General features: G+C 47.2%; 1 protein-coding gene across 1 annotated transcript; it reads left to right on the forward strand.

Annotated features, from left to right (window-relative positions):
- The first annotated feature begins 623 nt into the window (after positions 1 to 623).
- On the forward strand, positions 624 to 3,270 carry ZG16 (zymogen granule protein 16). The gene is made up of 4 exons (XM_032842669.1): positions 624 to 631; positions 1,847 to 1,908; positions 2,100 to 2,232; positions 2,955 to 3,270. Exons 2-4 carry the CDS (start codon positions 1,854 to 1,856, stop codon positions 3,268 to 3,270), a joined length of 504 nt encoding a protein of 167 aa, XP_032698560.1. The 5' UTR covers positions 624 to 631; positions 1,847 to 1,853.
- The last annotated feature ends 9,590 nt before the right edge of the window (positions 3,271 to 12,860 follow it).

Below are 12,860 nucleotides of genomic sequence, written 5' to 3' on the forward strand. Positions count from 1 at the left end.
GTGTTCAGTGTTCACCTGCAACACCATGTTACCTTCTCAGAAAAGGTTTGTAACCATCTGGCAGGTTGAGGATAGATAGATGGGCGGGGGTGGGGGGGTGGGGAGCAAGTACAGCAAAATATTAACTATGGCAGAATTGACATGGGGGTATACGGGTGTTCACTGTGTAATTCTTTTCATTTTTCTTTATGTTTGGGGATATATATATATATATGAAGTAACAGGGAAGACAGAGAAAAAGTTGTCTGGAAGATAGTAGGCACTCCTAAGTACAGGACATTGGGACTATAATCCCTTTCCAGGAGGATCTATGTTTCAAATGCCCTGAGAGGACAGTGTTTATCCTGAAAGATGACAGCTTGCAGGTGAGCGCACCTGCAGACACCCAAAGAGGGGAGGGAGAGACTCAGACCACACCCAGGAGTGATCAGTAACTTCTTCCACCCAAAGCTGCCACCCCTTCGGTTGGTGAAGTTTTCTCAAGTTCATTCTTCGAGTCCTGAGATCTGGGCCTTGGCCCGGAAGGAACCACCCTGTGACCTATAACCCATGCTGGGGAGAGACTGGATAAGAAATTCAGGACTCTGCCTGACAACTCAACCCTAACAGATTGACCATATTTGCTCAGGAGGTGAGGTTCACATGGTAAACAGCAGGGGGAGGGCTTGGACCTGGTATAAAAGATTTGAAAGTGTCAGGGGGTTACTTTGCACTTGAAACAGCCAGGTGAGGGGTGACAGAGGCCTGAGCTAAGGGGTGACAGGGAAGGCTGGGTTGAGTTTGGGGGAATTCAAGCTGAGCTGGGCAGGAACCTGCCCGGACACCTGTGTTGTCAACTAGTCTGGGACGTCTGCGGCTGAATGGGATGCTAAGATATCTGGGTCTCTGTGGAAGGACTGGGGATGCCTGGGGTGCTCGGGAGCATTGATGTGGCCAGATTTGTGTTAGTGGGGAAAGAATGATAATACATGGAGCAGGCATCTGAAATCTATTATCTTTTTTTTCTTTTTTAAGATTTTATTTATTTGACAGACATAGATCACAAGTAGGCAGAGAGGCAGGGAGAGAGAGAGAGGGAAGCAGGCTCCCTGCTGAGCAGAGAGCCCGAAGTGGGGCTCGATCCCAGGACCCTGGGATCATGACCTGAGCCAAAGGCAGAGGCTTAACCCACTGAGCCAGCCAGGTGCCCCTGAAATCTATCATCTTGAGCCGGTCCAAACTCCCCCTGCAATCTCTCAGTGTGTCCACCTCTGCCTGAACTACTCTGATGCTCATGGTGGCACAGTCTTGTCTCTCATCACCTCTGCTCCCCAGGTGACACAGACACAGCTCTAAAATGCTCCTTTCCTTCTGATCTGAGACCAGCGCGAAGCTAAGAATTTTACCTCTGCCCTGGATGTCCCCCGAGCCAGGCCAGTCCATCACAGGCAGATTTCAGTTGGTCATGCTCAGACTCTTGGTTGGAAAACTCAACCATCCCTATGATCTGGAGACGGTCTCCACTTCTTTGCAAACTCTCTTCCTGCTTCGTGCTGGGAGGGAACAGGACTTAACACAGCTTGGCCCAGATAGAGGGTTAGGATTGATCTTCTGATCTGGGATAGAAGAAGGGAATTGGTTACCTCCAGACCAGGGAGGACCGAGGGGTTAAGGACACAGTAGATAGTCTTCCAGAAGCAGGACTGGAGATTAGGGACAATACTTTCCAAGCCCAAGACTAGGTCAGTTAGGTCTGAGTTGAAGGATAAAGAAGGTTGAGTCTCAGCTGGAGGTCAGGGATGCTGGGCTAGATGATGTCCAAAGGAAAAAGGCTAAGACTTGACTTTCTGCTTTCTTTCCACTTCAGCCCCAGAATGTTGGCCATCACTCTTCTGGCCCTTCTCTGTGCATCAGCCTCGGCCAATGCCAGTAAGTGAGAAAGAAGCCAGGAGCCCAGCACTAGCGTCATGGGAAGGCAGTCTTCTGCAATGCTGGTGGCCAAGGCTGAAATTCAGAGGCTGGCTTGGGGTGGTGGGCACTGAGTTGTGGGAGGTACTGGGGTGGTGGGGAGAAACTCAGCTCCTGCGGTTTCTTCCTCCGACTCCTACTGTCCCCTCTAGTTCAGGCTAGGGCCTCCTCCTACAATGGAGAGTATGGAGGCGGTGGAGGAGAGCGATTCTCTCATTCTGGCTACCAGCTGGAAGGCCCCATCACTGCCATCCGTGTCCGGGTCAACAGATACTACATCGTAGGGTAAGATTCTTTGCGTTTCTCTGGTTTGAGGATCCTTTGATCTTGCTGAACTGGAAAGTTCTCAGTCACTTGGGGTCACGTCTGTTCCAGTCAAAAAGTCCCAGGGATAATATGGTATGTGAAAGAGATCTGAGGCCAGCGCTGCCACAACCAGCCCTCCAGCCCCCAGCACACGTGACCTTGGGCAAACCATCTAGCATGGCTGCTCGGGGGGCCTAGAAGCTGGCTGGTTTGGCGCCCCCCAACCCCCGCCGGAGGCGTAAGTCCCCTCAGGCATCCTCCCTCTTTGCTGATGCTTCTCCCCCAAAAGGTGTATCTTCTGAGCCTGGACTACATCCTGGGACAACAAAGTCTCTGCCCTCATGAGAGGCTTCCAGAATATTCCTTCTCCTTTTGCATGGGGTGGCAGGGGGGTGTGGGGGTGTGGTGGTTGGCACAGCGGGAATCTAGAGTTCCCAAAATCAAGCTCCAGCACTGGTCTGGTCTGGCTGACCCTGGCTAAGTTACTTTTCCTTTCTGAGCCTGTGTGTGTTTTGGCAAAATGAGTTGAAGTTCCCCGTATGATCTCAAGGGCTCCCTCATCCCTCACATGCTGTGGGACTGGGAGGAGACTTGTCACCCCTGTCCCCGGTTTGCGGGTCTTGGAGCGTACGCCAAGAGGTCCTGAATCCTGGTCACCCCGCTCAGTGTCTGTCTTCCTTCCCTCCCCGCCCGGCCCCTAGTCTCCAGGTCCGCTACGGCAAGGTGTGGAGCGACTACGTGGGGGGCACCCAGGGAGACATGGAGGAGATCTTCCTGCACCCTGGGGAGTCAGTGATCCAGGTGTCTGGCAAGTACAAGTACTACCTGAGGAAGCTGGTCTTCGTGACTGACAAGGGCCGTTACCTGCCTTTTGGGAAGGACACAGGCACGAGTTTCAATGCCGTCCCCCTGTACCCCAACACTGTACTCCGGTTTATCAGTGGCCGCTCGGGTTCCCTCATCAATGCCATTGGCTTGCACTGGGACGCCTACCCCAGTGACTGTAGCAGTTGCTGAACCCCGGGCTCGTCCCAGGCCGGGCACTGCAGTGGGGGTGGGAGAACGTCTTTACCATTAACCTCATCCACATGGTTCCATAAAAAAAAAATAAAAGGACATAGCTACCGCTTGTGTCTGTGGGTGTGTGCAGCCGGGATCAGCCTCCTGGCTTGGGCTCTGGAGGTGCGGGTCTTGTTTCTGGCTGTCTGTGGGATGTCACTCTGGGGAAGAGTGGGAGGGAGAGAGAGAGAGAGAGGTTTAAGAGTCTTGGGCTTTTCTTCGTAAGTTATCAAGAGGAGATAAGACTCGGGCTTGTACCAACTCTTTTTTTTCAAGGATAGCTTCTGGGACTGTTTACCCAAACTGGGGTTCTGTGGCTGAGGGTAAGGACTAGCTGTGGCTTATCGCCCAAGTCCCAGATGTTCCACTCTCTAGCCCTCCTCTCCCCTTGAGATAATGCCTTTCCACCAAAAGGCCCTTGACCTTGACTCACTTGCTGTCTGTGGCCTGGGCCATTTTCCTTTGTTCTTTCCCAGAATCCACGTGAGTCCTGAAGCTTGGCCTACGTTACTCCTGCTTAGCTGCCTCTCACCTGTGCCCAGCAGCACCGGTGTCCTTGCTTAGCTTAGCTCGTGAAGAATTGGGCTTCCTTCCCTAAGAAGCCATCACCTCCCCGACGCCTTGTATTCAGCCAATACTATCCTCAAGAAAGGGCATGACCAGAGGGGTGGATTTCCATCGTGGCTTTCCAGGGACAGGAGGGTTGCTGTTGGCTACATAGATACAGAGAGGATATTTGTTACTTTGAAGAGAATTCTTCGGACTCTAGTTGCCAGTCCTAAGATTGTGAACAGTTTTTTGTTTTGTCTTTCAGTGGTGGTGGTTGGGGGTGGGGGAAGTCACTCAGTGCTCCCAAAAGATTGATTGACCTCAGGGGGATCATTTCTTTCCAGTCAGACAAAGATAACAAGTATGTCCACGTAATTTTAGTTTTATTTTTTTAAAGATTTTGTTTATTTATTTGTCGGAGAGAAAGAGAGAAAGAGAGAGAGGACAAGCAGGAGGAACGGCAGGCAGAGGGAAAAGCAGGCTCCCCGTGGAGCAAGGAGGCTGATGTGAGACTCGATCCCAGGACCCTGGGATCATGACCTGAGCTGAAGGCAGCGGCTTCACTGCCTGAGTCACCCAGACATCCCTACATGTAATTTTCGAAAAAAATGTTATTTAAAAAAAAAAGAAAAGAAAAGAAATGTTAACATTACAGAAGCAAACTCATATCTAGCTTGTTTTTATAACAATTTCTTTCTTTCTCTCAAACAATTCCACAGAATAGAATAATTATGTCACTGTAATTTTTTTTTCTGAGATATAAAGCACCTAAGATCCACCCTTTTAAAGTGTGTCATTTCAGTGGTTTTTAGTACATTCAGATGGTACAACCATCATCTCGAATTCCAGGATACTGTCATCAGCTCAGAAAGAAACCTCATCCCTGTTAAGCAGTCACTCCCCATTCCTCTGTCCCAGCCCCTTGGAACCACTCATCTACTTTCTGTCTCTATGGATTTGCCTATTCCCGACATTTCGAGTAGAAGGAATCATACAATACCGTGGCCTTCTGTGTCTGGCTTCTCCCACTGGGTATATCTGCAAGGTTCATCCAAGTCCTAGCATGTCAGTACTTTGTTCCTGTGTGTGGCCAAGTCTGACAGCAGCTATCTGGTCAATTTCAGGATGGGCTTTAAACCAGCCCTTTCACCCGAGGCGGGTGGGGGTGGATTGGGGGGGTGGGGGGGTTGGACCACACTCTCATCTAAGAGGCAGAAACAGCAGAAGGGGATGGAGTAGTGGGATTCTTGGCTTTTGCCTAGTTATATTAGGCTTTTGTACCAGATTTGATTTCAAGAAAATTTTTCTTATAAAGTCTGAAAATTGCTGAACTGAGCTAATCATTTATCAAATATTCTCTGCTCGGTGCTTTGGAATACAAAGACCACTGAAAGTTGGGTTCTCTTCCTCTAGTTGAGGGGAAGACTTGGTGATGGGAGGGTGTGTGTGTGTCTGTGTGTGTGTGTACGTGTGTGCACATGTGTACAGGGGCCCAGTCCTGGGCGCAGGCTCCAGGTTATGCAGAAATATGAACATACAAAAATGAAAAGTGGTTTAGCACAGCTAAAATGCAAAGTACAACTGGGTAAAGATGAAATGTCATGGAGAGGCTGGAGCCATGAACGTCACGCTAAAACTATTGTTTATTTCATGGGCTTCAGGAAGCCATTTAGCCAAAATTTCGCCCAAGGGATTGATAAGATTTATAAGAAAGTCATTTTTTTTCTGGTACAAGTGGGGAAAACAGATTGAAGGGGAAGCAGGGTACTAGTTAATAGGTCTAGATCAGAGAAGAAAGGCAACAATGTGAGGAAGAGAAGAGAGGGAGGGATTTGAGAGATTCACAGCAGAGGTGGACTCCAGAGAACTTGATCCCATGAACGCATAAAGGTACGTGAAGGAGGAGAGTCTAGAAGAACTGCCATGTCTAGTATCAGCAACTGGGAAGAGTGGGATCCTCTCTGAGATGAGGAGAACAAGGAAAAATTAGCCTTGTTTTAAAATTTATTAATTTTTAGGGTGGCAGGGGCAGAGGAAGAGGGAGAGAGAATATTAAGCAGCCTCTATCCCCAGCATGGGGCCCAACACGGGGCCTGATCTCACAAACCCAGGATTAAGAGTCACATGTTCTACCGACTGAGCCAAAGAGGTGACCCCTAGAGATGACAGGATTTATTGCAGAGATTTGGCTCCCCAGATGTGGAGGCGGGTGAGGCAAGTCTAAAATCTGGAGGGCGGGCTGGCCGTCTGGGAACTCTTGGGCAGGAGGGTGTGCTGCGGTCCATAGGTGAAATTTCTTTTTCCTCAGGGAAACCCCAGTTTTTTTCTTTCACTTCCTTGTAAACTAATGTCTTATGTTATCAAAATTTACACATTTAGTAACTTAATTTTCTTAAATTTTTTTCCCAGCTTTGCTGATGTATAATTGACAAATAGAATTCTAATATTTTTGAAGTATACAATGTGACAGTTTGATACATGTACGTGGTGAAAGGACTCCCACAGTCAAGCTCATTAACGCACCCATCACCTCACAGTTACCTTAAAAAAAATTTTTTTATTGAAGAATAATTGACATACAATATTGTATTAGTTTCAGGTGTACAATATAGTGATTCAGTATTTATATACATGATGAAGCGGCCGGGTCGCCTGGGTGGTGCAGCCCATTAAGCATCTGACTGTTGGTTTTGGCTCAGGTTGTGATCTCGGGATCGTGAGATCAAGCCCTCCGTGTTCAGCAGAGTTGGCTTGTCCCTCTGTTCCTCCCCCACCCCTGCTCATGCTCACTCTCTCTCTCAAATAATAATGGTAAATAATAAAATAACTAATATCTTTAAAAAATTGTTACAATATCATTAACTGTACCCCCTACATTGTATATTACATTCCCATATCTTATTTATTTCTTTTTTAGAAAATATTTTATTTATTTATTTGAAAGAGAGAATGCACAAGCAAGGGGGAGGGGCAGAGGGAAGGGGAAAAGCAGACTCCCCATTGAGCAGGGAACCGGATGTGGGGCTCCATCCCAGGACCCTGGGACCATGACCTGAGCCAAAGGCAGACGCTTAACTGACTGAGCCACCCAGGCACTTTCCATATCTTATTTTATCAATAGTTACCTTAAAAAAATTTTTTTTTTGGTGAGAATGCCTAAGATCTACTCTCTTAGCAAACTGCAGTCATATAATACAGTATTTTCCACTAAAGTCGTCATGCGACACGGTGGAAAGTCTGTACCCTTTTACCAACATCTCCCCATTTCCCATATTTCCCAGCTCTTAGCAACCACATCCTACTGTTTCTTATGTGTTTCACTTTTTTTTTTTTTTAAGATTTTTATTTATTTGGCAGAGAGAGAGGGAGAGAGCACAACCAAGAATGGCAGAGGAGACTGGATCCCAGGACAACCTGAGCCGAAGGCAGACACTTAGCTCACTGAGGCACCCAGGTGCCCTCTCCCCTCTTTTTTAAGTAATCTCTACTCTGAAGGCTGGGCTTGAACTCACCACCCTGAGCTCAAGAGTAGCGTGTATCACACATAAGGGATACCATGCAGTATCAGTTTTGCTTTTATTTTTTATTTATTTTATTTTAAGCCTCTCAACTAACTGGATGGGGCCCACCCAGCTGACCCAGGATCATTACTTAAGGTCATATGATCGTAGATGGTAACTGCCTCTACAAAGCATCCTCACCGCAACACCTAGGTTAGTTTTGATTGAATGCCCTTCTACAGCCCTAGTCAAACTGACCTAGAACTACCTGTTGCACCTGAGCAACCCTAGGAGGGCTGGGGTGAGGAGTCAGTACAACCACAGGCAGTGAAGGAGTTTGCTGACCAAAATCAGATAAATCGGTTACTGAGGAATGCTGGGAACTTAGCTATTTGCTTCTAAAGGTCACAGTGAGTTGACAAGAGTACTGTCTAGAGACTTGGGACAGCTAAGTCCTACCTCCCCGCACAGCTACACAGCCTCAGTCAAATCCCTTAACCTCTCTGGGTTTCAATCACCCATTTGTAAAATGAGCTTCTCTGGGTCATGTGCTTTCTAAGACATATTGAGCTCATATATCCTAGAAATCTAATTTCTAAGACTTTACTGTTACATGAAAACAACTGGCCTCATTGTGCACTGGTTGAATGCCATATAGGGATAACTGAGCTATGTATATGAAGGAGGTGGCCTGGAACAGGGGCACAGCTGAGGTCCCCCCAAGTAGGGAGTGCTCGGGAGCATGCCCCGAATGAAGGACGCCAAGGCCCACAAGCTACAAAGAGCCCACAGCTCCTCTGATGGCAACTTGGAGTTGAAAGGCAATCTTTCAAAAAGGACACCTCTCCCCACACCTCATCACCTTGTCCCCCTCTGCCAGCCCCAGGTGCCTGGTGGGCTCAGCCGGTACAGCATGGGACTCTTGATCTCAGGTTGTTAAATTCCAGCCCCACGTTAGGTGTAGAAATTATTAAAAATAAAATCTTGAGGAGTGCCTGGGTGGCTCAGTGGGTTGGAGCTTCTGTCTTCAGCTCAGGTCATGATCCCAGGGTTCTGGGATCAAGCCCCGCAGTGGGCTCTCTGCTCAACAGGGAGCCTGCTTCTCCTTCTCTCTCTCTCTCTGCCTACTTGTGATCTCTGCCTGTCAAACAAATAAATAAAAATTTAAAAAAAATAAGAAAGAAATAAAATCTTGAGGGGCTCCTGGGTGGCTCAGTCGGTTGGGCATCTGCCTTCAGCTCAGGTCAAGATCCCAGGGTCCTGGGATAGAGCCTTTCATGGGGCTCCGTGCTCAGCAGGGAGTCTGCTTCTCCTTCCCACTCTCCCTTTGTACTTTCCCTCTCTCTTTCTCTCTCAAATAAATAAAATCTAAAATAAATGAATAAAATAAAACATTGAAAAACAAAAGAAAAAAGTTCCTCCCAACAGCAGGTCGACCACCAAATTAATTGGGTGATAATATAACTATGACTGTTTCCTCCTTTGGATCATCAGGAACTCCACAGTGGCTGGAATTGAGTCCTCCAGCACCCACTGCAGAGGGTAGCGGGGAACGAGCCATTTTCAGTAAAGACCGTGCCAGGCGTCTTGCGCATTCCCGGGAGCAGAGAAACCTCAATCCGCCTGGCTGACGCAGTCACCCAGGAGACAGCCAAGGTCAAATCCGTGAACTACAACCACCAACAGAACCCGACTATCCAAGAAACCAAAGACTCCCCTCGGCCTACAGCTTGTGGGTTTCAAGAAAGTTTTGGGCCCCATAACTTCAAGGCTGGCCAATGAGAGGAGGCGATCCTTCGTGTTAGCACGCAGACTTGTGAGTGCTGTGGCAGGACGGCAAATACAGAAGAAAACAGTAGGGCGAGACGGAACACGGAAAAGGGGAACGTACGCTTACTTTGCATCATGCGTTAGGAGTCCAGGCACTCTGCCAAAGTCCCTCATTTAATTGTGACAAAGATCCTGTTGGAAAGTAGTAAGCGTAGTCGCAGTTTCGGATGACGTCACCAGTGACGTCACCAAGACTGAAATCAGTTGCGTTTGTAGGTTTGAGAGGTACAGTGGCACGTGTCGCAGGTCACTGTGTCTCCACCCCTCCAAGCCTCCAACTCGTGCTCATTCCCCCATAGGTAATAACCGAGCAAACCCTGGTTTTTCCCCTCTTTTCTGCATCAGTGTGCCATCAAAGAAAACTCACCCGGAAACCCTGTAAAGCTTAGTTGGGCAAAACAAAGTGAGCATTCTCAGACTTAGCACAAACTAGTGTCTGAAAGATTACACGGCTTCCTTCGCTCATGCTGCAAATACTTATCAGGTGCCCGTGAAGCTTCAGGCACTCTGCTAACTGCTGGATCACGTTCCAAGTCACAAACACAGCCGCCGGCAGGATCAAGGTCAGGGTCAAACTCGGGTCTTTCTGACGTCAAAATCTGGGCATTATCCACACCTCCGTGATTTTCAAACACCTTAGAAACAAAACCTTACAAGATTCTGCACATGATTTCTGTCAAATGTATATACCTGTTGAACCCAAACTCCTCTATCAAGATACATAGGACATCACCCTCCCCCCCCAAATTCCTTCTGGGTCCTTCCCTGTCACTTCCTGTCCCCAACTCCCAAAAGGCAACCATTCTTCCGTGACTTTTCGCCACCAACTAGGGAAGCCTGTTCTGCATTCACACTGCCATTGCACGGAGCTTTTGGAAAACTCAGCTGTATACCCCAGAGGAAATGAGTGAAAAGGCAAATGACTTCAGTATTATTATGAAAATCATTTTAACTCTGCGGTGGCCAGGGGCCCCCAGACCACATTTTGAGAATCCTTGCTCTAGGGATTACAATATTTTGTTTTGTTTGAAATGTTAATATACTACTCTGTTTTGTGTTCTCAAAGCTGGAATCCTTTGCTGGGCCAGCCTCACTCCAGCGAGTACATCAAACTGGCCCAGGCACAGCAGCCTTCAAAGCCTCCCCACCCGGGGCAGACTGGCAAGGCTTCCTGGCCACCCGAGGGGCTCTATGATCTCTCTCAGGATTTCTCTTTCCCCACCAGGCCCCCCAGATCTGGTCCTTTCTTTTCCAGCGCCAATTCCCTTCTTAGTCACTGCTGCTTTGCCTCACTTAGGATTCTGAGGATTGAAGAACAGACCGGTCTACCTGGCTCACTAGTCTCCTTCCCGTTGTAATGGTGTAAATGCTACATGACTTTGCTCTGCTCTCCTTTGCTTCCTAAGGGCCTAGTTTAAAAAGGGGGGAAAAAAGAAAGTAAAAAAAAAAAAAAAAATCCACTGCTTCTTTCTCTTCTCCTGCTTGCTTGCCTGCCAGGTATTTAACGACTCAATTTCTCAACTCAATTAAGACAACCCAAGGAAGCAGATTCCACCATTATTCCCTTTTAACACCTGAGGAAACGGAGGCAAGGAGGCTATCCTTTACCCTGGGTCTGTACCTAAGCTATTCAACCTCAGGAGTCCCAGTCCCCTGACCTCTTTTCACCATTTCTGGCAGGTATCTCACCAAATATCTGGGGACTGGCAACAGATATGAAAACCTGAAGAGCCTTTCCTGAAGTGTGGGGAAAATCAAACTGCGGAAACTTTTATGTCAGTGGTTTCCGAAGTGTGGTCCAGGAAATTCTGGAGGCCCCTGAGACACGTGTGTGTGTGTGTGTGTGTGTGTGTGTGTGTATGCACACGCAAGGCCAAAGCTATTTTCATAATAAAACTAGGATGCCATTTGCCTCTTCCCCTTGCATCCTTTCTTAAGAATGCGGTGTTTTCAAGAAACTATATGACAAATTGGTATCACAACATCCTGAATGCACAAGCAGATAGCAGAATACAGCTATTTTCTTTTAAGCCACACATTCTATTTGTAAAAATGTAAAACAGTGCCGTTCTTCCATTTTTTTTTCTTTCCTTTGGAAAAGTTACTTTTAAAATTAAAATGTTATTTATATTCTTTTTTTTAAAGATTTTATTTATTTATTTGACAGACAGAGATCACAAGTGGGGGGGCAGGCTCCCCGCTGAGCAGAAAGCCCAATGTGGAGCTTGATCCCAGGACCCTGGGATCATGACCTGAGTGGAAAGCAGAGGCTTTAACCCACTGAGTCACCCAGGCGCCCCTGTTATTTATATTCTATGTAATGGGTTAGTTATTGTAATTTTTCGAGCAGATTTTTATTTATTTTTATAAGTTTTTTTAAAAAAAGATTTTATTTCTTTATTTGACAGAGAGAGACATAGCAAGAGAGGGAACACAAGCAGGGGGAGTGGGAGAGGGAGAAGCAGGCTTCCTGCTGAGTGGGGAGCCCAATGTGGGGCTTGATCCCAGGACCTTGGGATGGTGACCTGACCTGAAGGCAGATGCTTAATAACTGAGCCACCCAGGCGCCCCTCGAGCAGATTTTTAAATGGAGATAAAGGGACTGCATAGCTCAGTTGGTTAAGCGGCTGCCTTTGGCCCAGGTCATGACCCCAGGATCCCGAGACTTGATCCCAAATCGTGCTCCTTGTTCAGCAGGGAGCCTTCTCTGCCTGCTGCTCCCCCTTCTCTTGCTCTCAGACAAATAAATAAAATCTTAAAAAAAAGTAAATGGAGATATAATTCACACAACATAAAACTTACCATTTTTAGGTGTACACTTCAGTGGTTTTCAGTATATTCACTATGTTGTACAACTATCACACTAATTCCAGAACATTTCTATCACCCAAAAAGAAACTCCATACCTAATAGCGATAGTCATAATTCACCCTTTCACCAAAGCCCTGATCTACTTTCTGTCTCTATGGATTTGTTACTGCAGTTTTGAAGTGCATGAATAAATATTTTTAATTTTTTTTTAAGTTCTAATACAGTAACTATGGAATAGACACAACCCATATAAACAAAAGATCTTTGGGGTTTCAATTTTTATTTTTTTTTAAGATCTGTAAATTGTGGGCACCTGGATGGTTCAGTGGGTTAAGACTCTGCCTTTGGTTCAGGTCATGATCTCAGGGTCCTGGGATCCAGACCCCATCGGGCTCCCTGCTCAGCTGGAAGCCTGCTTCCCCCCTCCCCGCAACAACCCCCCCCCACCTGCCTCTCTGCCTACTTGTGATCTCTGTCAAATAAATAAATAAAGTCTTTTAAAAAAATCTATAAATTGTTTTTTAAGTAATCTCGAGATCAAGAGTTGCATGCTGCACCGACTGGGCCAGTCAGGCACTCCTGGTGCCTCATTTTTTTTTTTTTTTTAAAGATTTTATTTATTTATTTGACAGAGAGCGATCACAAGTAGGCAGAGAGGCAGGCAGAGAGAGTGAGAGGGAAGCAGGCTCCCCACTGAGCAGAGAGCCCGATGCGGGACTCGATCCCAGGACCCTGAGATCATGACCTGAGCCGAAGGCAGCGGCTTAACCCACTGAGCCACCCAGGCGCCCCTGGTGCCTCATTTTTTAAGAATGTAAAAGGATTCCAAGGCCAAAAAAACTTGGGAACCACTGGTCT

This window comes from Lontra canadensis, unplaced genomic scaffold, assembly GCF_010015895.1.
Source record: "Lontra canadensis isolate GAN:19392208 unplaced genomic scaffold, GSC_riverotter_1.0 scaffold132, whole genome shotgun sequence".
Classification (NCBI taxonomy): domain Eukaryota; kingdom Metazoa; phylum Chordata; class Mammalia; order Carnivora; family Mustelidae; genus Lontra; species Lontra canadensis.

What these genes read in the sequence shown, in the direction of transcription:
- ZG16 (XM_032842669.1), top strand. Translation starts at nt 1,854, where the DNA reads ATGTTGGCCATCACTCTTCTGGCCCTTCTCTGTGCATCAGCCTCGGCC. An exon ending in ATCAGCCTCGGCCAATGCCA is followed by an intron (nt 1,909 to 2,099) that starts GTAAGTGAGAAA and finishes TGTCCCCTCTAG; the next exon opens with TTCAGGCTAGGGCCTCCTCC. An exon ending in AACAGATACTACATCGTAGG is followed by an intron (nt 2,233 to 2,954) that starts GTAAGATTCTTT and finishes CCCGGCCCCTAG; the next exon opens with TCTCCAGGTCCGCTACGGCA.